Source organism: Chlamydotis macqueenii, chromosome 5 (genome assembly GCF_036417535.1).
Source record: "Chlamydotis macqueenii isolate bChlMac1 chromosome 5, bChlMac1.mat, whole genome shotgun sequence".
NCBI classification, from domain to species: Eukaryota; Metazoa; Chordata; class Aves; order Otidiformes; family Otididae; genus Chlamydotis; species Chlamydotis macqueenii.
This window is the reverse complement of record NC_141560.1, coordinates 70,005,000-70,032,363: the sequence shown is the minus strand read 5'-3', so window position 1 is coordinate 70,032,363 and position 27,364 is coordinate 70,005,000. Positions and strand designations below refer to the sequence as shown.

The following is a 27,364-nucleotide window of genomic DNA, read 5'->3' as shown; positions in this document are numbered from 1 at the left end:
GTATATAACAGTTAAGCAACACATAGCTGTTCCTTAATTTCACCTTTCCACAGGCAGGAATTGTCTGATGAGCGACACCTCAGATATATAGCACTTTTCTTCTTGCATGTGCTATAGAATGCAACAGAACTACCAACACCTCTATGGAGGCAGCTATCAATATATTCTCCCCACTGCAGAGAGAGTGCATGTGCGCAAAAGGTAGGCACAAGTGATTTTCCAAAGATTATACCGCAACTATGTGGTAAAATGTGAATAAGACTTGTTTTTTTCCAGCTCCTAGTCTTATGCCATTTCTTTTATACATTGCTGCCTTGATAAAAAGGAAAGTCCATAAAAAGAAAAGTTTCCCAGAAGAAGTCACAGCTATTAGAATAAAATCAGAAAAACAGAAGGAGGGTTTGCATCTATTCAGGAAAAAAAGATAATTTACCAGGTGGGAAAAAACACACACACAAAAAAAAAAAAAAACAAACAAAAAAAAAAAACCCCAAAAAACACCAACCAAAAAACAAGCTTATGAAACGTCACCCCATTACAACATTAGATTTGTTTCAGCCGTTGAAAACCAAGTGTTCCAGGATACAATTTTTATAAACATGTTTTATTTGTCTTGCTTATACCATTAGAACTGTAACTGCTGGCTGTCATTTCCCTTAAAAGGGGAAATCAATTCAAACACATACTGGTGCTTTTCAAAAGATAGCAATTTAAAAGGGCAGCAGCAGCGGGCATTTGAGATTTCTTAAAACCTTCAAGGCTGCAGGAAAGACAAAAGGACATGTGACCAAAAGTGTTATGGTTATCCATTAGAGGTTTCCATCAGTACCGGCATCAGTTATTTAGGTGATAATACAGCGAGGTCAAGTATTAGTGACAGACAATGTGCAAGTCATAAGGAATGATAGAGAATACCAATCCTTACAAAAGTCATTGCTATCAAAGAAACTTAAAAGTGTTTCAAAGAGATATCTAAATACTTCACATCAAATATACAGTGGCCATCCAGCTTCTCTCTCACATTTCTTGCAAAATTTTTTTTTTTGAAGTGCCAAATCAAAGCTTTTTTTTTTCTTCTTTTTTTTTTTTAAAAAAAAAAAAAATTATACAATTACATTAGCAGTTATGCAAGCGATCTTAAATCCTTAGCCACAGTACACGGGGCCCTGGTGATGACGAGTGCTGTAGCTAAGGGTGCTGCTTCTTTGTCAAAAACTGACTATAAGCCTATTTGTCTATTTAGGGAAATACGCATCTTTAACTGTTCAGTGCTTCAATTTAAAAAGAAAAAGCTGAAATGCAGTTGCTCTACCAAGCCACACTTCACCTTTTCCATCCTTTCATGGGAACATTAAGTTTTGTCAACTGCCACCACAGTGAATCTTTACAAATTTGCAGATTTTATCCAAATTTGTTGCATCACTTTTAAATGTCAGAAGTGAGTCTTTGCTTTTTCCTGCCACTTCAGTTAACCATGGAGATTGGATCACCCTGAAAATTGCCTTTTTTTTGCTTTACTCTTAGCAAGGGTGAGAAATCTGAATCTCATGTGCAAGGCTCAAGATGATGCTTAGGACAGAACATGCAGAGTAAACGTTGTTTTGTTCCTTTCCATATCCAGGTAATATAAAGCTGGCAACTGTAGTCCTGTCATTATGGGTAATGAAAATAGTCCCTTTACAACAAACTTCCTGTAAGGGAGAACAAATAGATAATAACTCTTCTGGTAACATGTATAGTACACTGGCCAGTGTGTTTTTGGCGTTTAATGTCATCCTGTGAATTCGTTTAATTCACTTGTTGAGCATTCATTTGAGGCATCCCTCTGTTTGGTCTTGGGGGCCCTCCACGACCTAGAAAAGATTTAAAAAAAAAAAAAAAAAAATCAAGTCACGAAGATATGAATGTAAGACTAAAATTAAAAGTTTTGCAGTAATGTAAGGAATAACTGGTTTATTATATTTTAAATATAAATACTGTGAACTACCTAACGATGTTTTAACTTCCTTCATTAACAAAGAGACTGCCTGTAGCTCAAACTCTTCAGTACATGAGAAGTGTGGAGAATTCCTCTCATGTTTGCCGGCATATCCCTGACAAGGAATCTCAAGAATTTTCTTCATTATAGTTCTGCTTCCTAAAATAGGCTGACAGCCAGCTCAAGCCTGATGTCTGCTTTATAAGCAAGTCTTACCTGCAAACTACTAATGCACCTAGTAAGCAGATCTTAAGTCATGTTAAACAAAAAAAAAAAAAAAAAAAAAAAAGAGTCATCACTCTCCTAAGCTTTTCGTTAATAAAAAGCAACTGACTGGTTCTGCTACATTTAAAGTGTCAAAAGCAACTGATGTTTTAACTTATTTTCACATAATTCCTCGTTCAACAGCCAACTGAACTTCCACAAGTTCAAAAAATCACAGTATAATTCAAGTCAGCAGGGACCTCAAGAGGTCCTCTAAGTCTGGCTCCTGTTCGGGAGCAGGGTCAACTACGAGGTCAAAGGAAAACAAGCTTATTCTTCAACTGTGACCTGCTGAATAAGGGGTGAGGTTGCTTTTTACATCCAAAACTCTAAGTTGGACCAAAAACTTCCATTCAGACCAAATCAATTATTCACTACTCAGAAATTACCTCTAGGAGCTCCCCGAGGTCCACTTTGTCCAGAGCCACGTTTGAAATTCTGTTGATATCCATCCTGAAGCAAAGAAATAAAAAAAATTACAACACAGAACCTGGGCATTTTGTTATGTTTCAGGAAGCTATTAATTGCCAATGAAATAAGGAGCTTTTAAAACAATATGCACTGACAAAACACCTTTGACTTCAATATACAACATTTTATTACTTTAAATTAATCTTAGAAAAATAAATTCTTATTTCTACTAGTACCTAGCAGGTATAATAAAACACACAATGACAAATTCTCTCTCCAGCTACAGGACATGTTAACATAAGTAAGAAATGTAAATAAATGTACTTAGTGTTGAAATTTTTCAAACTACAGAGGTCAAACATTAATTTCCTGAAGGACTCGTGAACAAATGAAGCGACATTCTAACGGCAGAATCAAAATGTGTCATCCCATTTGCTTATAAATACTTGTTTGCGGATAGGCAGAGTTAAAACATTTTCCTGTCAGTCTAAGCGTTGAGCAAACTGAGCATACTTCCTTCAGAACAACAGAATTCTACAGAAATTTCCGAGTAACATATCACAACTGCAGAAGACAAGCATTCCCAAACAAGTCTGAAAGTTAATTTCAGCAAATTGAAGTTAAGTTTCTTTTTGACAAAGCTGTGAAAATAATTATACTTAATAAAGAGCTCTTGATAATTCACTCAACCTTGCTCTAGTTCCCAGATTAATTCCTTTAGAGATCAATCAGCAAATCAGAGCACATTTCCCAATTAAAACCAGCTATTTAATATTCTGCTATTTTAAATATCTGGTTAGTACCTGAAACTTCTGTCTTCATTAGCAATTAAAAAAAGTCCTTGGAAAAGTTTTCACTAATACATTTGAGTGCTTTCCTCGACAGTTACTTTTTTCTTCTACTTCTAGACTATCACAGTGTAACGGTAGCTTACCCGCTGGTAGTTTGAATAGTCCCGAGGAGCATTAAACTGGGGCTGCGTGTAACCACTGTTTGGAGTGTTGGAAAACGAAGGACGGTAGCCATCGTATCCTCCTAAGGAACAAGGTACAAGGCTTTCACTTGGAAACCATAGCCTCTTACTGTATGCTACCATATAAAGAAAAGCAGTAACAGCATTTTACCTAAACCTGAGGAAGAACACCCCTTCAGTAAGTACTGTTTGCCTGCAAGTCAAACAAATGTTTGCAACATCAGTACTAATGCTATGAACAAAGACCTAGCAAGAACTGGGAGGAGACTGCAATTCAATGCATTTCTCTAGTAATTCAAGGTTTGACTTACGTAACATTCAACTCAAAGCTAAACGTGCTACTAGGATCTAAGCAAGGCCACAACAGTCAACTCGAGCCAAGAAGTTGCTCCTGAGCCAAGACTCTCCTGAGTCCTGGCAACCATGCCAAAAGATGGCTCCAGTCTCAAAGGTCTAACACTTGGAATGTAGATCAATTGTAGGCAGACAAGAAGTGACCACTGCATTCCCTACTATAATCAGTTGTATTTTTATTATCCCAGAACACCTGACAAGGAAGTGATTTCTCTCTCCAATTCTCACACACGCATCTTTGTAACACTGACAGCCACATACAATAATCTCTAGGAATCATGGAAGTTCTCTTATTTATCCAGAATTTCAGTATCATTCCTCTGCTCCTGTTAATTCCCTCAGAGGACTTTTGGAATTTTTATTCTTGTATGTCTACATTATCCAGCCTATTCTCAATATGCTGAAACATGGAATTCAAATATACAGCTTCTACTATAACTGGAAATAAAAAACATTTTTGAAATACCAATTGGCATCTGAATTCCTCACTTGATGGTTGTGAAATTCTGTTGGATATTTCCGTCTTTGCTCATACCTGCAGCAGAGGCCTAATCAAACTAACACTAGGCCTTCAGCATAGAACAGAAAAAATGCTTCTCTGTTTACATTTTAGTAGGAAGCTTAACCAAACATCTAAAATTTCAGCTCCTTAAGCTTAAGGTAGTTAATGCAAACAGAATTTTTACTACAGTTTTAAATACTTACAGAGATACTATTACAATATAAAACCAATAGCAACACTTGGTATCTTCACATGGTGTTTCCAGAAAGTAGTAAAAGTCAGATAGGAGAGTTTAATAAAGCTGTTTACCTCTAAATCCATTTGCCGGTCCCCTGTAACCATTCATTAAGCCACGAGCCCCACGTGATCCGCCACGAGACACTCCTCGACTGTTATAGTAAGGCTGACTGTTACGTGGAAATCCAGTATTCTGTTGGGGAGGTTGCTGGTGGTTACCCGCCACTTGATGAGTCTGGTCCGGAGAACCGTGGTAAGTACCAACCACTATATTGGAAGTGGGGAGAAAAATGAAGTATAAAAGTCTGCATTTCTTAAGTTATGTTCCCATATACTCTTTTTGAGCTCAACTTTCAAAGCTTTGAAATACCATTGAACACATCAATAAATGCTCACCCATTCAAACAAAAATAATCTGCAGAATTAAGTATCAAGTTTACTAGTCAGTGTCAAGAAGTCACTCATGTAAGTTCAGCAACAAGTATTCCTATACAAGTACAATTTTCCTGTGCTATTTCAAACCCTTTAAAAATCAGGAACACATACTCTAGAAAAACAGTATGTAAGTTAACCCACTTCCGTAACTTACTCTTCTCTGAACTGGCAGAGAGCCACTAAGAAATCTTTATTTTCACTAACTAAATTCTCCCAGGTGTAGCTGTGCTGGCTAAGGTGAGATTCATGGGGACATTTTAACAGAGCTGACATTCTGACTGTACAGGCTGGGGGATTTTTCTTTCTACAGGACATTTAAATGAAAAGGCAGGAGCAGGATGGATAGCTTGAGACTATCTGCGTCTTGGAAGTAAGGTATGCCACAGTATGTTCACTTCACAGGAACTGTTAGGAATGAAGTGGATTACGAAAGCAGTTTGAGAACTACAGGCTCAGTAAGTGCAATGAAAGATGGAATTCTGTATGTAAGAGCAAAACAGCTGTAAACTTTAGCCTGAGATGCTGAAGCAAGATCTCAAAGCAAATTTTGAAGTGGTTAAGTCCCACTCATATGCAGGAAATCACCCAACAGGGAGTGCAACTTTAAATTTACTTCCTGCAGACACAAAGCTCCCTTCTCCCCAAGTTCCCATTGATTCTCATGGAATGCATAAAGTGGTCATCTTTTGGAGTGTTCAATGTGTGCAGGTTTTGTTCTAAGACCATTGCTTTTCTGTGTACCAACAGTTCTATTTACTGTTACTGTTAGCATTTAATATTGCATGGCCCACCTTCAACACCAGCATTCCCCAGACTGTCTTTCTGCCTTGCGCTGTGTATAGCCCAAAAACTGCAGATAAACAATGAAAACCCGGTTCTCCCTCTTCCCATCCACCCATGCCAGTATCCCAGCTTGCAAGGAAGACAAATTTCAACCAACCTTAACATCAGGAGACCAAGTACCCCACTATACTGCTTTCAACAATCCTTAATCCTGTTCATGCTTTTTAAAACCCATATAAAACTGAATCAAGTGGCAAAATTCTTTTAACAGCTGGAGATATACATACTGAATTCCAGCCTCTGCTTGATATTCAAACCAAGACAGAATAACAAAAACCAGATATTGCTCAGGGTAAAGCTTCACAAGACTAGAAACACTGAGAATGTGTGATATGGTTTGCTACATCATCTAGGGCTTCACGGCCTGATCATCTGTTCTAGTGAAGCTACTGCCATTTCAGTTTTTGCTAAAGTAAGTTTACCTGTCTGGAGCTGTTCCTGCTGAAGATCTGATTGTTCTACTTGGTGAGGCTGATTGGAGAAACTCTGGTTGTAACTGGCCTGGTACTGATTTTGCTGCTTAAGGGTTTCTGGCTCATTAACAGGAGGAACAGGTGCATTCATGTTGAATACCTATAATGTTAGAAAAACAGCTCTCTGGTTCAGTTCATTTTTTCACAATTCTTCATCACATCACATAAAGAAGTATGCAAGTCTGAGAAACGTTAATAACCAGACTATTCTACGTAATTACGTGACCGATTCCAGTGTTTGCTTAACAAGACAAGGAACAACTACCAAAACAAAGGGATTCAATATTAATTTACTACTTACTGTTTGCATGGATTGGAATGGAGCTGCATTAACATTGATTCCGCTGCTATGCAAAGGCTTGCTAGATCCAGCCTGGAACACCTGTGGCTGGGATGCAGTGGGAAGTGATGATGATGATGGGGTCTGGTCTGCATTCAGTGACATTGAAGCCTAAAAATGAAAACAAACAACATTTTAGCAACTTTCGGATAATACAAAAAAATGTAACTTTTAAACTCAGGTTCACCTCAACAAATGAGTATTTTCCACTTCAACTGAACAGCCTCATTCACAACAGCATAATGGGAAGAGGAAAAACCCAACAGTCGTCTTCTCCCTTGTTAACTTTAAACACAACTAGAAAAAACTACAGGGGCAAATGAACAAGTTTCTGGACTAACTGCTAGCCAACGTAAAAAAAATAAGTCACTTTTCCTAAGCCAACAATATGGATGCTCATATGCTGATGTTGGCATGTTACTTTTAACTGAACAATCTAGTAAGTTAAAAGTCTTACTACAAAGGACTTACTGTCACAGACAGGCTCAAAATTTTGAAATTAAATATAACTGAAGCGGCCCTACCAATAGGTAACTAAAAATCACAAGATTTTATTTATAAAGAAGCATTTGATTCCACCCTCACCCGCAAGCAGAGTCCTTCCCACCCCTGTGCAATCTGACTTGCCTGAATCTGGTCAATTGATTCTTTCTGTGGCCGTTGCTCTGTTGTGTGAGAAGGCTGATACATGGGTTGGGAGGCTGTATATCCCTCACTTGTAGAAGAAACCAAGGGAACCTGACAAAATAAACCCCAAAGGCCCCAAGAGTCAGCTGATGCTCACACACAATTTTATAAAAAGTATCAGAGAACTCTAGAATGAACAGTAGTCTGTAACAAAAGTATGCATTCCAGCAAAATATTTTACAACCATTAAAAATTAAGTACTTTTTAACAAGCAGAGGTTTAACCACTTCATCTTGACATATATTCTAACGTGTCACACCACCCACGTGCCATCAGATTGTATGCTGTGGATATTTCTGAATCAGCTGGACATGTATTTGCTTTTACTGAAAAACATCCTTCTCCTTATTTCCTTATGCAACCCCAACTACCATTACAACAGAGCTGGGGAAAGACAGAAATATGGGGAAGTTTAAATGAGAAAGTCCAAGCTCATCCAGAAATAGACAAGTACTGATTTCCAGTGGACTGAATTTGCTCATTTTACAGCCTCTGCTCCCTCCTACAGAGTCCAGTGAGAACTCTAGCCAGCAAAGCAGAGGACTTTGCATTTAAGGCTACTGGGGTCTTTAAGAGGCAATTAATGATAAGATAATGACCAGTGGGTGAGTTCACATCACGTTGTTGAACATTCAAAAAAGAAAGATCTAAGTTTAGCTACTGCTTGCAAGATCCCCAAGAAAATCATTGGCAGCACTGGCTGAGGTAAAGAAAATAAGAAAAAAAATCCATTGGACTAAGTCACAGACATCAATTAACAGTAAAATAAAAGCTAATGCAGACAGAACTCTCTGGCAAAAAATATTATTCTAGACCTACAAAACAAGAAAAACTGCTGAGAGTAATAGCACTTCAGCAGGTACATCCAGAGGAAACTCAAGAAAAAAAGAAACAACCACATTCCTGTTTCTATACAAATGAGTGACTTAAAACTTGCAGATCTAATCTGGATGAGATAAAGCAAACAATTTACACTGTCATTACTGTGAGATACACAACCTAATCAGATTTTTCTTTTGGTTTTCAAACACCTACTGGAATCATTCATTACTTGAGACCAGCAGAGTCCTTCAGAGATGCCACACATGCTTAACACAAAATCAGAAAGTTCTTTAATCACTAGCCAATTCAGTAAGAAACTGACATATCCTAACGCAAAGGTGAATACATCACACATACATTGCAGAAGCAAGTTTAAGAGATCCTACTTAAACAGGAATTTCAGGAAAGCTGAAGTGAAAACAGCATTCAAACTCGTTCTGACTGCTCTACAACTCCAGTATTAAAATATTATCCAAGCAAGCAACTGGGACTGATGCTTAACAGAAAAGTCAAAACCAACACCACAAACTACACAGTTGATCCACAAAAATCTATCTGTGGTCTGACACCCACTTGAACAGACACAGACTGCCCTTTAACCAAGTAATTTTGGTTTGGGCATTTCTGTCGCAAAAAAACAAATGAAGGACATCTTGCTTCTATCTAAAGTGAAAAATATTACTACACATGGCTTAACATGGAAGAAAATATTACTAAGCAAAGACTGTCAATTTATTAGCTCAACTTGAACAAGATGTACACAGAAACCGCGAGTTAAACTGCTATATGAGAATAGGACTACACAGAGCAGCATTCAAAACAAAGTCCTTCCTCTCAACCATAAAAAAAACCCAAACTTAAAATTCACCACTGTCACTTGGGATACAGATTTTAAGCTACGGCAGTCTTACACATAGGCACGTGGAAATCAATTTGTGAAATGAAAGTCACATTTACAAAGCAAATCTGAAGACTGAGGTGAGCTCCACAGATTGAGAGCTGGTAACTGTGGAGAAGTCTACACTGGGCCATCAGAACGAGCAGTGCAAACTGCAACTGCTTCCGCTCTCGCACTCTTCAGTTTAAGAGGCCTCTAATTAGAAATGCAGCTTCCTCAATAAACTCGTACTCCAACCTCGAACCAAACAGTCTTCCAAACAGGCTAATGCCTGATAAGACTCCATTACAGAAAAAATGCAATGTCTGCGTAACATAAAAACTGTATATAGTAATATTTATAAGCAACAATGCTAAAAAGATAATGGGCATAACCGCTTTCCCAAAATCAGAACTTCAGCATTTTCTTTTAGTTAGGAATTAAATCCTATAATAACATCAATTAATACTAAAATAAATTTTAAATCCAAAATACAATTTACTAAATATGTTACCTGTGTAGCTTCTGGTTGCACCGCAACTTGATTAGGCTGGGCAAGTCTTGACTCAGCGTGAACTGAAGTAAAATAATTTCAGTTATTACATAGTACAATAAAGTCTTTTACAGAATAGCATTGCCATCTTACCTAATTCAGTTATTTGACAGCTCACCATCATAAAGATGATTATGCCTTTGGCATGGGAAAGCTATACTCAAAATAACAACTACCATTTCCATGCAACGTACAGTTTTTTTTCTAGTTGCCCAAAATAATCCAGCAATTTCTGAAAGGCTAAGCAAAACTATATTTTGTCTATTTAAAAAAGTTTAAAGTGTTCCACATTCCCAAGCAAAATCTAGAAGTGAGAACTGGAAGCCTACAAACAGTATGCTTTAAAAGCACAATAATATTTCTGAGAAAAACACACTTCACCAGTACTGTATTATTACTTGTGATGAGTTCTTTACTATGTAGCAGTAACCGAAGCATTTCTAATAGAGGACTTGCAGTCTTCCCCAGTATTTATGTTTAGGATTTACCATTACAAACCTGGAGGGCAAACCATTTGCGGCATGTCCAAATTCTGTGCTGGATTCATGGGCTGTGCAGATACAATGGCAGGATCAAGTGTTTGGTTCTCAAACTCCAGCATAGAGTCCTGGGAGAAAAATTAAAAAAAAAAAAAATCAATTCCAATTTACTGTCTTTAAAAAATGGTAACATTCAGAACACAGAAATGACCAGATCACAATAAAGGAAGCTTAGTCAACAGTTATACAATTGCTAGTTTTACAATACATTTTAAATCAATTAGATAATAAAAATTCCAAAATGTATTTATCACAACAAAAATTCAGTCCATGTATACAAACTACAGCTTATCTGACAAAAAGATAGCTGGAGAGAGATTTTAATAGCCAGACAGAATAGGCAGTGACCTATTCTTTATCCTAAATTAGCACTTTGTAGGAAGAAACAAAAAAAAGGAACGTAAGAAATGTATGCCTTATTTGTTACCAAGGTGTCTATTTTTTCTTTGTGGAGGAGGAGAGGCTTTTTCTGATGTATTCCATTATCTCCCAACGCAGTTCTAGTTGTTGTAACTTTAGAGATTAAAAGAGAGACTTTGAGAAGCAATCCCAAAAGGATTCTCTCCATGTGCTGTAGACATTTTTCATAACATAAATCTTAGAACTAGCTTATAGAAGGAGTATTTTACAGCTGGTCTCACTTAAACAGAATACACTACAGCACCCAGTGATGCACAACTTTCTGCCTCCTCTGTAGATTTAGTACAAACAAGGACTGAAAAGCTAAAGAACATACTAATCGTACTTCGACAGTAATACAGGTTTGTGGGCTTTGGACGAGATCTTGCCATACAGCACTAGAAGATTTGCAAGACCATTGTATCAGCTAAGGCAGATCCTTTAAATCATGACTAACAGCCAGAAAGTGTTATTTTATTTCTTTGGTTCTAACTTCACAGTATCATGGTGAGTTGCTCATACCTGCATGAAGTTATATGGGCCCTGCATCTGCGCCATAAGGTCCTGTACTCGCTGTCTTCTAACAAGAGGATCTGCTTGAGCCACAGTAGTGAGCGTGTGAGGTTCAGGAACTGGAGGAGATGTAGCTTGTGTCTGTTGCTGCAGTGAATTTACAACCTAACAAGAAACAAAACAACAGACTGAAATTTCAGCTTAAGATAACACTGCACAAAAGCAACTCACTAGCTCTTGAAATTTATGGCTATTGCTTAATTCATCATGGACATAATTACTATAGTGCTCTTGAAAAATACTATATCCTCCCTACAGTCATGCCAATACTGGTGGCCAGCTGCTGATCTGAGCACTTCACAGCATTGTGAAGAGACTGTGCTCTCTTTGCTCTCCATCTACTCTGTTCCTCATTAAGAACAGCGCTAGCAAAAAATTTGTCAGTATTACGGGGATTGTTTTGGAGCAGGATTTGAGACAGTAACTTATCAACATCTGGAAATTTAAATAAAGTCAGGAAAGAGTAAGCTTCAGAAACATACACACATGGAGAACAATTATTTTCTTGTACCTTTTTGGTAAATATAAGTAGAATCATAATTTGTGGGTCTTTAAGACTTCAAAATTTTAAATTTTCATAGCCATGGCTAGACCCGAGTTCTTAAGTGTTCTCCTAAGCCAGCTGATTTATGGCCTCAGACAACAGCAGGCAGCATTGCGTGACGGAAAGACCGCAACGCAGCACTGTGGGGGATACCACAAGCCCAGAAGCAGAAGCACAACTTGGAGTGGGCAAGAAAGCTCAGATTTACCAGACATATCCCAGTATGGCTCATGTCAACCAACGCACAACAAACAGCAACGTGCTTTCAAATACCACCTTATCAAAGACAGCAGAGCAACCAGGAAATCTGAACATGAGCATCTAAGAATATTCATCATCAAATAGCTTGAAAACAGATAATTACAAGGATGGCCAAGCTGCACAAAGTAACACTTTCCCACTCCAAACCAGTTTTGCTCTTTAGGCAACTCCCTAATACAGAAGAGACATTTTTGAAGATGCATTCACGTCAACAACTGCCCTTTAAAAAGATTGTCATTGTCAATAACTCATCTATCATTTCTCTGTTCCCATGAGGTTTTCTTTATTATTCATCTTCCAAATGAACAGGTAAGCCTTAAACTTACAGCTGCGCAGAACATAAATTAGCACACATGCACCTGAAAGCTCAAAATATTCATGTAAAACATCTAATTTCTTATTGGAACTGCAGAAGACAGATTTTTTTTTTTTTACAGCAGTCATGACAAGTGACAAAACAGTTCTACTTTAGACCAGTTCTATAACCACAGGTCTGAACTTTAAGCTTGAACTCCTTCTATCCACCCTCAAAGCCTGTAAACTTTTTTAAATTTTGCAAAGAAACCTAGAGCATCTTCCAGTATGCCTACTCCTTGCTCAGATGTACAAGCACTGTTTGTATGTGACATTCCACACATGCAACTGCCTCACAAACTCCAACGACTCTTTCCTTGACTAAGTCCCTAGCCATCTGTAATAGAAATTAAAAAAAAAAAAAATAAATTTAAAAATCTCTAAACAAAACTAAAAAACAACCACAACCTACATTCCTCTTCAAGATTCCCTTCAGACCCAAATCTCCACTATTAGTTATCCAAACAGAAGCAATTTGACAATTCCCATGGAAGTGTACCCTAAGGCTGCCGACACTGAAAACCAAGCACAACCACACTGCTGTATTAAACAGTCCCCAAACTCCAAACTATGGACTGTTTCCAAATTAAGAATTAAGCCCTGGGAGTGGAAAAAAAAAAAAAAATCTGAAAATGTTATTTAGAGCACGTACATACACCTCTTGCACATTACAAAATTTTAAACTGAAAGTAAAGAAAAAAAGCAAGCCAGATGACTAGGTGAAACTTGAGAGGTAAAACCAGTAGCTACTCATCTCCTACAAAATTATTACCAAAAGAGTTCTTAATTATTTCAGTACTATCACTCAATTCAGGAAGTCCAAGTCATTTGCAACAACTCAGCATCTTCAAGAAAAAAACAAGCTGATGGAATAACCAAGAACATAGGACAGGGATAAAATTTTATCAAACATTTTCCTTTTTCACAAACTGTACAGTACTAACTTCAGATAGCGTTTAGTATTTTGTCTTTTTCAAACTTCTTTTTTTAATGTCAAAAGAAACTGCTTAGGGCCTACTCCTTTGGTCTTATTATCACTACCACGTACTTTGACCTACTATAATCACAGTAGGATGAAACTACTAAAAAAATTCCAAGATTTGAATATGAAGATGCCAGTTGATAGGTTGTAGTTCTAAAGTTAACAGCTTTCCAACAGTCTGCTGCATGAAAAAAAGTACAGAGCCTACTCACATACAAGGGTCATTATTCAAAAAGCAAATTATTACCCAACCACACATTTCCATTCATCTTAGGGGCACAGCAGCAAGGTGAAACTTTTATTTCAGGAGTGCTAAACCTTTCTACAGAATAGTAATCGACTCATCAAATTGCACGCTCACCTTCTGACACCCTGCCTCCTGACACCCTGGCCCTTGACCTTCTCAGTAGGCAGAGCTGCCCAGACACAACCAGAGGAGAACAACAGGGTATAGAAGGCCAGGGGGCAAAGAAGGAGGAAAGAAGGAAAGGTAAAAATAGAAGTTTAATGAGACCACAAAGCAACCAGAATGAACTTATATTCTGGTAGCCACAGAACAGAGTTTCCAACTCTACACAAAATACACGCACATCTATCGAAGCAAAGTGCCATCATCTAAGACACAGAGAACTTTGTAAACAAGTAGATTCAGGTACTTACTACAAAGGAAGAAGTTTAAAAAAAAATCAAAAAAGAAAGAAACCCCCAACACCACCATTCCCCTCAAAACAGAAACAACAACTACTACCCTCTCCCAACAAACAAAACCCCCAGTATTACCAACAAAGGACGTCTTCATCAAAATTAAAACCTCATATAATACAAATACAAACGCACATGCACTTTGAGAATTCACAAGCAAATTCTCTAGTTCAAAACTTACAGAGGGCCCATACAGAAATGTCACTGTGAGACACTATCACTTCTTAAAACTATAAACTTACCATACCACAGAAAGCTTTAGTGTATCACATCTATTTGAGGGTTACTAAAAAAAGAGACAAGTTTGTGATAGCCTTCCTCTTCATAAACAACGATGGAAATCTTCTGCATAAGTGTTGTCTTTTCGAATACTACTAGCTTCCAAAGCTTACATCTATCATTCACCGCTCTTACTATACTAATGCCACAACTACTTCGAGCTGAAAAGTACAAGGCTCTATACAATGCGTCTCATCACCTCTCTAAGGACAATTCAGTTGCATTCCCATGAGAAATACGATTTTGGTGCCAGCAAGAACAGTTATTCTCCATTTCACCCTTTTGTGTTAAATCTAAGAAAATAAGGTTCCTTAATTACGAAAAAGTAGACTTCAACTCCAGATTTTTCTAAATTGCCCATCTGTACGTGGTCCAAGAAACTGGGAGAGAAAGGAGAATTGAAGCACATATTCTTTGCATTGTTCTATGAAAACAAAGCTGACACAATCCAGAATTAGCTGACTAGCAAAGATGCGTGGAAAGTAAGGAGTTTCTGAAATCAATCAGATACAAAACTACAACCTGTACTATTTTACTATGTTAGTACAGTTATTAGTATATTGCTATTCTTCCCACAAGGAAGCGTCTGAGTTTTCAATTGTCTTTCAAAAAAGAGACTTCTTAAATGGCACTTAATAGCAATGATATTTTAGGGTTTTTTTAAGTAAAGGAATGGAATACTACGACAAGATACTACTGTAATCACTCGTGTACATAGCAAAGTTGCCTAGTTAATTACAGAAGCTTCACATCCAAAGTATTATTAAACGTCTTAGTGGTCTTCAACACCATTAAGATACAAATTTCAACCAGACTGAATGTAAAAATCAGTCAGATTAGATAGTTGCATCAAAATGCCTTCTCTCCGTTTCCCCACTCAAAGAAATGAGGAACACTTACTCCACTCTACATCTAAGAGTCTGAAGGCACTAAGGAAGAGAGCATGAAGAACTGACCATCTCTAATTTGCTGCTACAGAAGGCTAAAGTGAATCAAAAATTAATGCTCCAGCACCTGAAAGACGCTCATTATACCTATTCCTGATGGATACAACTCAAGTTCCAATACACCAAACATTCTAATTACTCCATGTGACTTGTCCTTTCCAGTACACGAACACAAATTCTAGTATAATAAAACAGACTTGTACATGTAGTTAAGTCTAGAGTAAACTACTAAACATCAAAAGTGAACAATCACTCAACTGCAAAGTAGAAGCAAGTTAAACACTTGAAGAACTACAGCTCTTGAAAGCAGAGATGCACAGGCAGGCATATTTTAACATCAAATTATATGCACATGCGATCTGGAGTAGCTATCAGTTGAGACAGTAATTTTCAGCTCTCTATCCATGGAACTGCTCAACAAAACACACAGCTATGCCATGCTGCCAGCAGCTGTGTAGATGAACTGAAGTTCTACATTTGCAACAAAGTTATCTTAAAAAAAAAAAAAAATCTTTTAATTCTTTTTAAGCCTAAGATATTTAAGTTCCATTTTCCCCAAGCAAGCCACTATCGAACAAAAGCAAGTTCTCCACAAGCTTAGCCAGACTCTGCAGTTTTTATTTTAGGTACTCCTGAGCTAAATACGTAATTGAAGAATGACTAGTGAGCCCAAGCCTACTTAAATATAGGTAATTTTATATACAGGGGGAGAAGGGGTGCAATACTGAAACCTATCATGAGTTGCGAGTCAGCGGAAACAGGGGTTGCAATTTTACCTGCAGTACACAAGATCTTACCTCAACCGTTTCAACTGTCCACTCATCTACCTGTTCCTTCTCACTACTGCTGAACTGAGTCTCTGCCATGAATTGTCTGTTTACATACTAAAATAAAAATAAGAAAGGGTATGAAAGTAAAAGTAAGTGGCATTAAAGCTACACAAAATGACAATCTTTCCAGTGATTAATACCTCAGTTGATTCAACTTCAGTTGGTTCAGTAAATTCTTCTGCTGGATCAGGTTCTGTAAGAAAAATACACCATTTATGTGAAAACATCCCACGTTACAGACCTAGAAGATAGAAAGTTACATGCAAAAATCCCTCCCAATGAAACTGGAATTTTGAAGAACTCTGATGCATTTATAAAAGACATCTAAGAAGTGTTCTGGACTATTAGTACACGGATATACAGGCAGATACAAGAATGAATGGACACTCATTTACTCCTGAGTGACTTTAACACCCAGTATTAGAAGCTCCCTGTACATTAAGGAAGGAGTCACTTTGTCACAGATCTTTAAGGGGATGGGATTTTGACTAGATCTGAAATTAGAGCCTCAATATTGCTGACTTGTACAGTTAACTATCTGCTAAGATCAGAAACAAATTTAATATTACAAAGTAGATAAAGAAGAAACTTGTGCCTCAGAATGAAGAAAACAAAAACACCAGGACATTAACAGAAAACTAGACATAACAAAGATCCTCAGAATTCTGAATAAAAAATTCACATTAAATTCTTGCTATGAAGAGTTATGTTCAGTTATACCAAATTTCGAATTTCTCCACAACATATTCAAAAGGAAAAAGAAGTAATGAACTTTTTTCTTAAAGTTTGATACTATATTCTTGAGTTTCTCAAGTATGTAAGTATATTCTTTGCTTCAAAAACTCTTCCGCTCTAACAAAGGATCAAACCAGTGGGAACCACTGCAAAATGGAAAAGCTTCAGGCAAACAGAACTTTAATCTTTTATCATTTTAATACTACAGACAAACAAGATTTTGTTTAAAAATCATAATGAGAAGTTCTACAGGAAAATAAAATAGGAAAAAGATAATTTTTGTTTGCATAAACCTACTTCTAAATAATTTCTTTGTTAGCCTGGGTTCTTATTCAGTAAGTGACATATTGGACTGATAAATGCTGGGAGATGTGTTCAAAACCAAGTACTACTAAATGACTTGGTTCCTTCACTTGGCTGACTCCACAGTTAGAACAGTAAGCCTTTCCTTGCATGTGACCGAAGACATTTGCAATGTGAGCATTAGAAAGGATTATGGTCCCTCCAAAGAAGTTGCTGGCAAGCGTCAGCCTTGCAGAACTCTTCTGGAACACGGCTCTGATCACCTTTCCTCATGGCTCAGAGCAGGGCTGAATGAATGGCTGACTGCCCCCATATACATTGCCTGGCTAGATGTATAGCTGATTATCAAGAAATGTCTATTCAAAACACCAGCACACCCAGACAATTCAGAGACAGGTGCTTTTTGTGCTTCAAACCGCACTTGCAATTTAATAATTCTGATGAATCCAAAGAGACAAGACAGTACAACACAAATGAAAAGCTAGTCACAAAGCATCTTCATATTCTTACCAGCTTCTGCTACAGTGTCTTCTACTGTAGGTGCGGGTGCTGCCTCTTCTTCCTCACATAATCCGTTCTGATGGTTATGGGTGCTATCGAAGTAACTAGTTTGAAGAATACGTTCAACGATCTCCTTCAATGCTTTATCTAGGAAAATGGAAGTTAAAAGATTAACGGTAGCTCAACCCTAATCAACCCTTCCTTCCTTCCCAAAGATTCCACATACATTTTATTTCCCTTTTGCTGGAAGATGCTGCTGCCCCAAGCTTGTCCATGGACACTACTGTTACAGAATTACTTCTGTCTTACTAGGTCATATTAAATAAATCAATAAGTAATCCACTTCCATTCAGGAAAAACTCAAGGGCAAGGAGAATCTTAAAGAATATACAATCGCCTTCAGAAGATTTCTCAAATACTTCAAAATGAGGTAAAGTTTATTAACTTAATTACCATATTTTCATTCCTGCTATTCAAAAAAAAAAAAAACCCTCTAGTTGCTTATTTTTCAGTTTGGAAAGTTCTAGGAACTCTCTGATGTTTCAACCGTAACTGATTTTATTTGTAATTTCCTAATTAAAAAACCTTACTGTAAGTCAATTTCATAGAAAACAACTGTCAGTACAAATTTCCCACAAGTACCACCTTCATGAAGGTTTTTCCCCTGAGGTGAAGCGGCTCAGAACAGCCTTTGCAAGCAAAACAAGCACAAGCTTGCACTCAGTGCCTCAGATGAACGCTGCGGTGTCTTAAACCAAAACAAGTCAGCCGCATTGGCAAGGCAGCATTACCGACAGTCTAGGCCAACAAAAACCAAAAACCAGACTCAAAATGGAAGATTCACAATGCACGTCTGGCAAGTGATGACCACTGCATGACTCAATATAGACACAGAGAAGCGCACAGAAACACATTAACATTCATCCCTATTATAAGACAAAGCAATCAAGCAATGGCTGACCATGACTTCTCTAAAAGTTCATCCTGAGATCCAGATAAAATACCCAGCCTGACTTGCTCCAGGAAGAGAATGACTAGGTCTCTGAGTGTGCACCAGCTCTCTTCTGAAAACTATCCCCATACCTTCTCCTTCCTCCATCTCTTCAAAAAAAGACACGGTAGACATCTTTGGGCTCTCAAAGACCTAACATCACAACCATTTCAAACTTGAGTTCTTGCAAAAGAAATATGAATTAAAAAAAAAAAAAAAAAAAAAAAAAAGCAAATCAAGTACCTCCTCACAAAAATTTCATTTAAATAACATAAACAATTTGAAGTTTCCTATTCTGCCACAAACAAGGAAAATCTCATTAAGGCCACAGTGTCTTACAATCTCCTGTGTATCGTTCCTCAATAAAACAGGTTAGATAACAACTGCAATACTATCATTTCACTTTCTATGAATATAACAAAATACTCTTTCAACAGCTCAACATTACTCTAACATAAGGATAATTGAATTCTTTTTTTAAAGGTGAAGTTGTTAGCCATTTTACCTACAAAAAAGGATACTATTCCCTAAAACGTTCCTATTGATTTCCCATTAACAGACTAAAAATTGCCCATGATACAAGAAACAGATAACTGCCAAGCAGCGCTATTTTCTTTAGGTCTAATGTCAGAAGGTATGTATTTCTGAAAATTCTACATTTCTGCAAAAAAGCAACCCATCTGCATGATCACACTCTGATTTAGAGAGTTAACCAATGAAAGCAGGGCAAAACCAGAATGCTTTTTGCAGGAGATGAGGGGGAGCAAAACACCACACTAAATAAGGTCATGCCAGTTTATTACGTTAGGTCATATTATTAACAAAGCTCCTTGTTCTCACACACACTTTCAGAAAACAAAAAATTGCTACTAAGCACCATCAGCAGCAGAATAGTGCTGAAACAGCAGGAACAGACTAAGCTTAAATAGTGAGTAACGCTGCATCAGTACAAAAAAAAAAAAAAAAAAGATACACCACACCGTAAGCTCACTCTTCAGTTATTCTGTTACAGTCCAGCTAAGGTCCAAAATAAAGTAGCTACTCAAAGAACTCAAAGATAACTGCCAAAGTTCTCTTTTATCAAGGCACTGTATTTTAGTTCAAGCACAAATACAGTGCGCTATCTCTTAACAGATAAATTATACTTACAGGTTGTTCCACAAACTGTTTTTTCCTTCCCTTCCAGTAAGTCCCACAGGTGAACAGATGCTTGCTCATACTGCTCATTCAACCTTAAAAAAATATAATTAATAAGAGTTAATTTCTTACCAAGCCTTTACTTACTACAGTACAAATGTATCATTAACTGACTGACAAGGAAAGTACTTTACTGTAAGCCTACCTCATGCTCATGTCTCGTTCAGGGTAAACTAGCTTGTAAAACTCATCCAGCATCGTCAGTTCCTCCTCTGTCAGTACTGGTACTCCATTGGATCCCTGTTTCAAGTCATTGCGGACTTCATCATCCCCCAACTTGTCCAAAATGAACTGGAGCTCTAGTACAGTCTTTAAACGCTTCTGCTCAGCTTCTTCTCTCATCAGTTGCTCCCTGCGAGCTGTCTTTTTTATTGTTTTCTGGATCTGTTTAAAATGAAAAGAAATTTAAAATTGCTTAAAATTGGATTCTGTAGCGAACTCGGGGCGGGGGGACACGACGACACAGATTACAACTTCTGGCTTCCATAACTCAAGGAGGACAATTAGAATTACAGCAATTAGAAGAGGTACAGGGAAGGGCTACTCAAATCATTAAAGCGACAGAGCAGTTGCCTTATGAGCAGAGCAGTCTTGGACGAGTAAGGGTGATCCAGATTTTTCATAAATGCCACAGAGGCCAGCAGACAACATTAACAGAATGGTTATTCATCGCATCCCATGATAGGAGGGCACATTCACTGAAACTATTGGAGATAAGCGTAAAACAGATTAACAAAAGTACTCGTCTCTTATACACCATGGGAGGGAACTCAGGGCACGTTTAGCTGTGAGAAGCTGGGGAAATAGCCAGTATCAGCAAGTTCAAAAAGGACTGAAACAAGCTCTTGGACACGAGGTCCACAGACAGACACTAACGGGAACAGGAATGCATCTACTCTCTTAACATTCGCAGTTTGAGGATCACAGACAATCATCAGCCTTGTACTCTACATAGTACCTTCTACAACTGCTGTCCTAATACTGGTCACTAGTCTGAACCTACAGAACATCTCTTCCATTCTTATTCTTAATCCAACCATCTAGCATCCAAAATTCAGCTTGCTCACTCTGTAACTATACAAAGCTTTAATGTTCTTTTACAAAAAATGTAACTCGTGACAGTAACTTTCTCCCTCTGAAGCATCTAAACTTCTTTTTTAAAATTAAAGACTTATCTTAAAATCAACTGTATTAGAACTAACTCCAACCAGGAAAAACCATAACCAAGTTTGAAAGCAGAGCACCAGTTTATTACTCCTGGATTCACTTGCTTCTTTTAGTGGTCAGCTGACCAGAGAAATATTTCAGGACAAACCTGTCAGAAGAATACTAACATTCCATAAACACAGACAGAACCCTAATGCAGGAAAAGCAAAGAAACAGCTTGGCTCAGATGCCTACAAATTTACAATCGCATCAAATGCGGAAAGCAGTTTATAATGTGAGGATGCTGCTGATGCCCTTCAAATTATCACAGTCTGTTCACAAATAAAATACACTTGTTAGACCAGTCTACTGCACTAACGTCAACTACACAATCAATTCTACCAATGTTGCTGCTCTTTTTGTAACTCATTAACTGCATCACTGCATTTAGAATCTTCAAGTCCTGTAGAGTGGGTTAAGCTTGCAGCGTGCCCCAGAATTAATTCTTCCTTGCAATGATACTGCAGAAGTCTAAAGCATGTCTTTTTGTTTGCAGCTCTTGGCACAAAGAAATAAAGCAAAGGTGTTCATGTAATTGTTTATTAAGAGGTTTAGAACTTATTCTTGATTACACTGTTATTTTACATCCTTGATAAAACACTAACCCAAAAGATTACTCATTTTCACTAGTATTCAGTTAACTTATCCTTTATGAAAATAATACAAATCTTGTCCCATACTGCAGTTGCTGACTATTTGCAATTAATCGGACGGCAAGAATCTTGGAAAAGGAACTGCAATGCTTTCAGTGGCTGAGACTTGATAGCCTATGGTAATATAAAGAAACAAAAACCCTCAGCCACTTGTGAAAGAGCAAAGCACGCTTGTGAAATCTCTGTTTTCTTTTAATAAAATGTTACTATTGGCAGTAAGTGGCTGCCTATAATATTGCATGACAAGCCTCTTTTGCAATCACTGTTTTCAACAGTTAGATTTTTGTCAGAAAACTACGTTATTTTTGTTCCTATACATTTATGTAGTCCATCAGAAAAAAACTTTTAGAAATAGTCTTCAGAAAACATGACACAAACTAGTACAGAGTAAAAGAAAACAGTCAAACGTACAAGAAATCATGAGCATTTCATCTCCACAAGTTGAGGCGACTACTGCAGCTAGTACTAGTGAAAGCCAGTCTAAAGCCCAAGTGCTTGGTATTGCAGCTGACAGTCCACACTGCACCACTTGCTCTTTACTTACGTCTTGGCTCAGAGCCATAAAACTCCTCTGCAGTTCTTTAGCAAATTCCAGATTATTTGTCACTTCTTGGTATTTTGACACTGCATCCTTAAAAAAAAAACAAACAAGAAAACACAAAAGTAAACTATCACAAATAGAACAAAATGCACACTTACAACAAATTCCCACATTTTTAGTTCCTAAGTGAGACTAATGGGAGTTCCTAAGTGAGTCCCTAACGGGACTGCAACAATGTTAAGTCAAATTTCTATTTTCATTGCCCAAAATATGGAAAAGGCTTGTGTATGTCTTTAGGGCTTCTGGTTTCTTAGATAAATATGCTAAAGCATAGGTATATGTATGCTTACATTCATGACATACTAGTTTAACGTTTTGCTTTAGCCAATTTCTGACAAAAACTAACCAGCAGGCATGGGAAATAGGGGAGAAGAGTAATCCGGCAACTGAAAACTGCTCAAGAGATGAAGATTTGAGAATTAATACACTGTTATCTTGTGTCAGAATCAAAATCAAAACGCTATATAGAGCATAATGTTCCCTTCTCCAGAAATCCGTATTATTTGCTATTTTCTTAAATCTAATATTCTGATTTGGATCAAAGCAATCCCAACTCCTTAACCCACTTTGCAGTGCTGAAAACGATGGAGTCAACTCAGAAAAAAAAACCACATCAAAACAGCTGAGACACACTCCTACTGTGACAAAATTAATAATAGATATGTTCTTGGTAAGAACAATTGAGCCAAAGAAAAGGTAAGGTCCTACTTTGGAAAGCAATGAACACGAACTCTGTTATTTTTCCTCCTTAAGCATTTCAATTTATAATACAGCTAAGAAACTCACATGTATACACAACATATTACACATATATGTCAGGTGATTTACAAAATTCACCACTCTTAGCTGATTTGTAAAAGCAGAACACATAAGTGAAAAATAACAAATACTTTCAGTATTTCTCCAACCAAAAAAGATTTTATCTTTTTGAAGTGTGGTAGTCAGGCTGTGTCCTTCATAAAACTTAATTCATGAGCTTCCCTCCTCAATATGAAATTTCAGTTATCCTCCCTACGCAAACAGAAAATTTTGCATGGTTTATTTTCACAATATGCCATTAAAAATTAAAAATATACACATCAGTCATATTTCAGTTTTCAGCTGGCACATAAGCACCAAAGCAAAGCCTAGACAGATGAAAAGATCACATGGACCAAGAGAAGCAGCTAATTCTTTTAATTGTGAACAGCTGCAATAGTTGCAGGGTATAGGGTTTTTTTCCCTTCACTCTTTTCAATGTTAAAAATCCTCAACAAAATATTGTTGATTACTGAGCATCTGGTAATCTCTTTAAGTATCAATATGCATGTTTGCATCATACAACTGAATTTAATTTGATACTTGCTTTATATTTATTACAACTGGAGAACTGCTGTTGAGTCAAGCTCTGTAATAACCTACTTTAAGAAACAGCCCCAACAAGGAGAGGAGCAGCGTACGTCCTGTAAATCCCACTTATCTAGAGTGCCACATCTGCTGCACTGATAGCCGTGATACACACATGGACGTAGGTTGTTTTGAGAGCCCTTCAGAGCTTGGTCGAAGTTACGTCTCCAATGAGACTGCAAAATATTTATAAGCTACCACTAAATGACTAAGCTCCTTAAGTTCTCCCTGGGTACATTTTCTGCGAAGAAAAGGATGATGTCCAGAGAACCTCAAAGGTATCATTTAGCTCTCTCAACAGTCCTAGGTTATAACGTATGCAAATTTTCACCACAGCTTATTTACAACCTAACCTTAACAAGTGCAAAGCATTAAGTCTCATTCCTCTACCTATTCTTTCCATTTCTAATGGAAAAATCGAGATGTTCCAGGTAATAAAAACTGAGGCCAAGTCAGAGCTCAGAAGAATCTAGCTTTTAACAAGGGGAAAGCAGAAATGAAATTCATCCCTTCCGTCCCCACCAAGACCACAAAACAATTTAACAGAGATCCGGTTAGTATTTCTTTTTACCAGTTGATCTTGATTCAGACGTTCTCCCTTGTTCATTCGTTCCTGGTAATCATCAAGCTTGCTCTGAAAAGAAAGAAAAACACTACTATGAGGAGCCAAAATCAAGTTACTGCTTTCTCCTACTTGTGCTAACAAAATTAGGTACTGTAATATTATAGTAAAAAGAGACAGAAATGCATTACACAAGCATGTATCATGTACAAATAGTACCTGAGAAAACTTGTCTTCTGGGTTAAAAAATGTAAATACTTCCCCAAGAGACAAATATCTTAACCTTGTTTATTTGGCTATCACAACCCATCTTCATGACTAGTCTTAATTTCTGAGGAAATACACATTCCTTCTATGGGGAGAGCACTCTCCACGCACTTTTCCTTCAGTCCAAACAATAGAGAGCTGAACTCAGTTCTGAGTCAGAGCTTATTACCACTGTATCACTACAATACTAAAAACACAACTGCAAAAAACCCCTGTCAAAGCTATTAAGATTCAGAACTGTAACTCTTTGTACCTGCATCAGCTGAGATAGTTTTAAATAATTTGAAAGAGTTTCTAATCCTTTGTGCAAGAATGCCCACCAACACAACTCATATTAATAGCTCTAAAATATTTTTGTTCAAGAGCATTGATTTCTTTTTCATGGGTAGAAACTGAAAAAGGAACCATTAGGTTAATTTTCAGCAGGATCAGTTCTCTAATTTGCTTAAATACAAAACCATGGAAAACACTGACATTAGTCAAAAGCAGGTCAAAGTTATACATGTCCAAGTGACAAAAAAAAAAAAAATCCTACAGGCTAAGTAGAAAGGTTCTTAGAAAGGAAGCAAAGTCTGTAAGAATTAACATACCTATTAAGCTCTAAGTTTTTGCAAGTTCTGCACCATCACATACAACTGTATTTTTTATGAAATTTGCCTTGGTCTTATTAAAAGAAAGCCATTAAAATGAATCCTTAACTGTTACCTTCTCAACCTAGCATAACAATAGGAAAAGGAAAGCAAACAGAAACACTTCATTTTGAATGTAAAAGAATTAAAACCCTGATGAAAACGTTGTTTCCAAAGTTTATATTTGCCAGAGTGACAGTTGTTGCTGTTGGGCTTTGGTTTTTTTACTATTTTTGTTTCAGGACTTCTCAATTAAAATATTTTACTGATTTTTTTCTAGCTAATTCACCTTCTATGCTCAATTTCAGACCTTTTGGAAAGATCAAAGTCTGTGAAAGAGTTTAATAAGAAAGCTCCTCTTACAAAGTATTTGATGCCCAGCATCACTTACTGAAACACATACCCACTCCTAGAGATTTGGTTCTTTTGACGTCACCTAGCACAAAGTTTATCTCTTTGGAAATCCTACAGGTTAGACTTAACACTTAACTACTTCATCTTTCACTGTATCAGAGCCAGTAACGGCCTAGGCAAAGTCAAAGAACTTCCTCGGCTCCAAAAACACACAACTGAGAATTTAATGCTGGGGACAGACACAAACAGGGTAATAGCTGTCCAAAGCAGCAGCCACAATTGCTAACATGTATTAAAAAAAAAAAAAAAATAGCTTAGAAGAGCATTCAGCATATTGGACATCTACCACAACAGGAAATAATGCCATTTTCTCTTCTACATAATAGTTTTAGAATAGACAATGACACAGTTGGACAACTACAGAAGTATTTTTCATTATTAAGAGATCGTAACCGAGCTGTGAAATCAAAAGGGAGAGTAAAGAGCTCAAACACTGCAATGCCCCAGTGGAAAGCCAGCCAGGATAACTGAAGTCTCCACTGCTTAAGGTAACTTAAATCCTACAACAAACTGACTTTGCAGACAAAGAAATTTTAAAAAGTTCCTGCTTGTTCAAGCCACTTACTCCCATGCTGCAGATTACAATTCCCTTTGTCACACTAACGCAGTTGTTTGTGAGGCTGCACAGCAAATAGACTAATACCAGCCAGTTTAAACAGCGCCTACAAAAATGCACTAAAAAAACCCCAACAATTTCTGTGATCTAGTTTCCAACACAAATCCACAAACAATAATAACAGTAAACCTAACAGGATAGGACATCAAATTCTAGGAGAACACTACTTAAATCAACTTTGTTGAAGAAAACATATATTGCAAAGTTATGCTGCAAAACATTCATAGAATCCATTTTGGTGGCTAAGGGCGTAAGGGAGGGAATAGATAAAAATACTGCAAAAAAACCCTGGATTTGTTTCTGCATAGTTTTTCCATGCACCCTTACTTCAGCGTGGTTGGGATCTTCAGATTAAGCATACTGCAATAACATACTCAAACAGTGCTTGAGTTTTTCTTAAATGGTCAAATATTCTTAGGTCTAATGTAAATGCATTGTTCATTTTTATTTAGCAATTTATCACCTAAAACCCAAAGGGTAATATGCCTATTTCTAATCCTTACGAATAGAAGAAAAGTTGCTTCACTTTTTCTTCCTTAAAAACATTTGTATCGGGTAAAAGCAAAGTAAGGAAAGCCCTTTCAGCTGCAATGCAGAGGACAAGTAAATGTGTTCTCAGTTATATGTTATCAAAAAGATTTCAAACGCCAAGTAAGCACTTTTTATCATCCCAAAGACACTCTAAGATCCAAATGCTGCATTACGCAAACATATTAAGGAAGCAAAATGCTTTCTTTTTAATCTGTACTGTCAACTAAGAGCAATCTAAGAGCGGCATTAGTGCTGTAAAATAACTGCAGTAAAATTCCTGCCTAGCAACCTACTGCAGTGCTTGCAAGAAGTAAAGATTTTCTTAATTTTACCTCCCTTACACAACTTCATCCTCACTCCTCACAGATATACATCTTGAAGTATAAAAGCTAAACTAGCAGGGGGGGAAAAATAAAAAAAATTTTAAAAATCAAGTGGCAAAGTGAGCACATAAATTGCCTACTAAACAGCTCATGAGTCAGCAGACCCCAGTTCCGCAGATGGCTAGCCACTGTGCTTCAGCTCTTTTTCCACTGATACCTGAAGTATTTTGGAGTTCATAGGAGAAAAGCACTACATATAGGCTAGCGGCAGGGTGCAGGGGGAAGGTGGT

The 27,364-nt window shown here is 37.2% G+C and overlaps 1 protein-coding gene across 2 annotated transcripts in view; it reads right to left on the bottom strand.

The window, feature by feature from the left end:
* Nucleotides 1-585: 585 nt before the first annotated feature.
* CAPRIN1 (cell cycle associated protein 1) overlaps nt 586-27,364 on the bottom strand; it is a 33,872-nt gene continuing 7,093 nt past the window's right edge. The window contains exons 3-19 of one of the 2 annotated variants that reach the window (XM_086747900.1): nt 24,304-24,366; nt 22,290-22,376; nt 20,032-20,270; nt 19,839-19,921; nt 17,708-17,845; nt 16,300-16,352; nt 16,127-16,213; nt 11,210-11,365; nt 10,248-10,356; nt 9,711-9,772; nt 7,438-7,548; nt 6,772-6,921; nt 6,420-6,570; nt 4,792-4,986; nt 3,588-3,688; nt 2,632-2,695; nt 586-1,853 (exon numbers count right to left, since the gene is read on the bottom strand). In XM_086747900.1, the coding sequence (XP_086604026.1) occupies nt 1,789-1,853; nt 2,632-2,695; nt 3,588-3,688; nt 4,792-4,986; nt 6,420-6,570; nt 6,772-6,921; nt 7,438-7,548; nt 9,711-9,772; nt 10,248-10,356; nt 11,210-11,365; nt 16,127-16,213; nt 16,300-16,352; nt 17,708-17,845; nt 19,839-19,921; nt 20,032-20,270; nt 22,290-22,376; nt 24,304-24,366 (1,914 nt within the window). In that variant the 3' untranslated portion in view covers nt 586-1,788. The remainder of the gene's footprint in view (nt 1,854-2,631; nt 2,696-3,587; nt 3,689-4,791; nt 4,987-6,419; nt 6,571-6,771; nt 6,922-7,437; nt 7,549-9,710; nt 9,773-10,247; nt 10,357-11,209; nt 11,366-16,126; nt 16,214-16,299; nt 16,353-17,707; nt 17,846-19,838; nt 19,922-20,031; nt 20,271-22,289; nt 22,377-24,303; nt 24,367-27,364) is intronic. The other variant, XM_086747902.1, reaches the window with a different exon arrangement.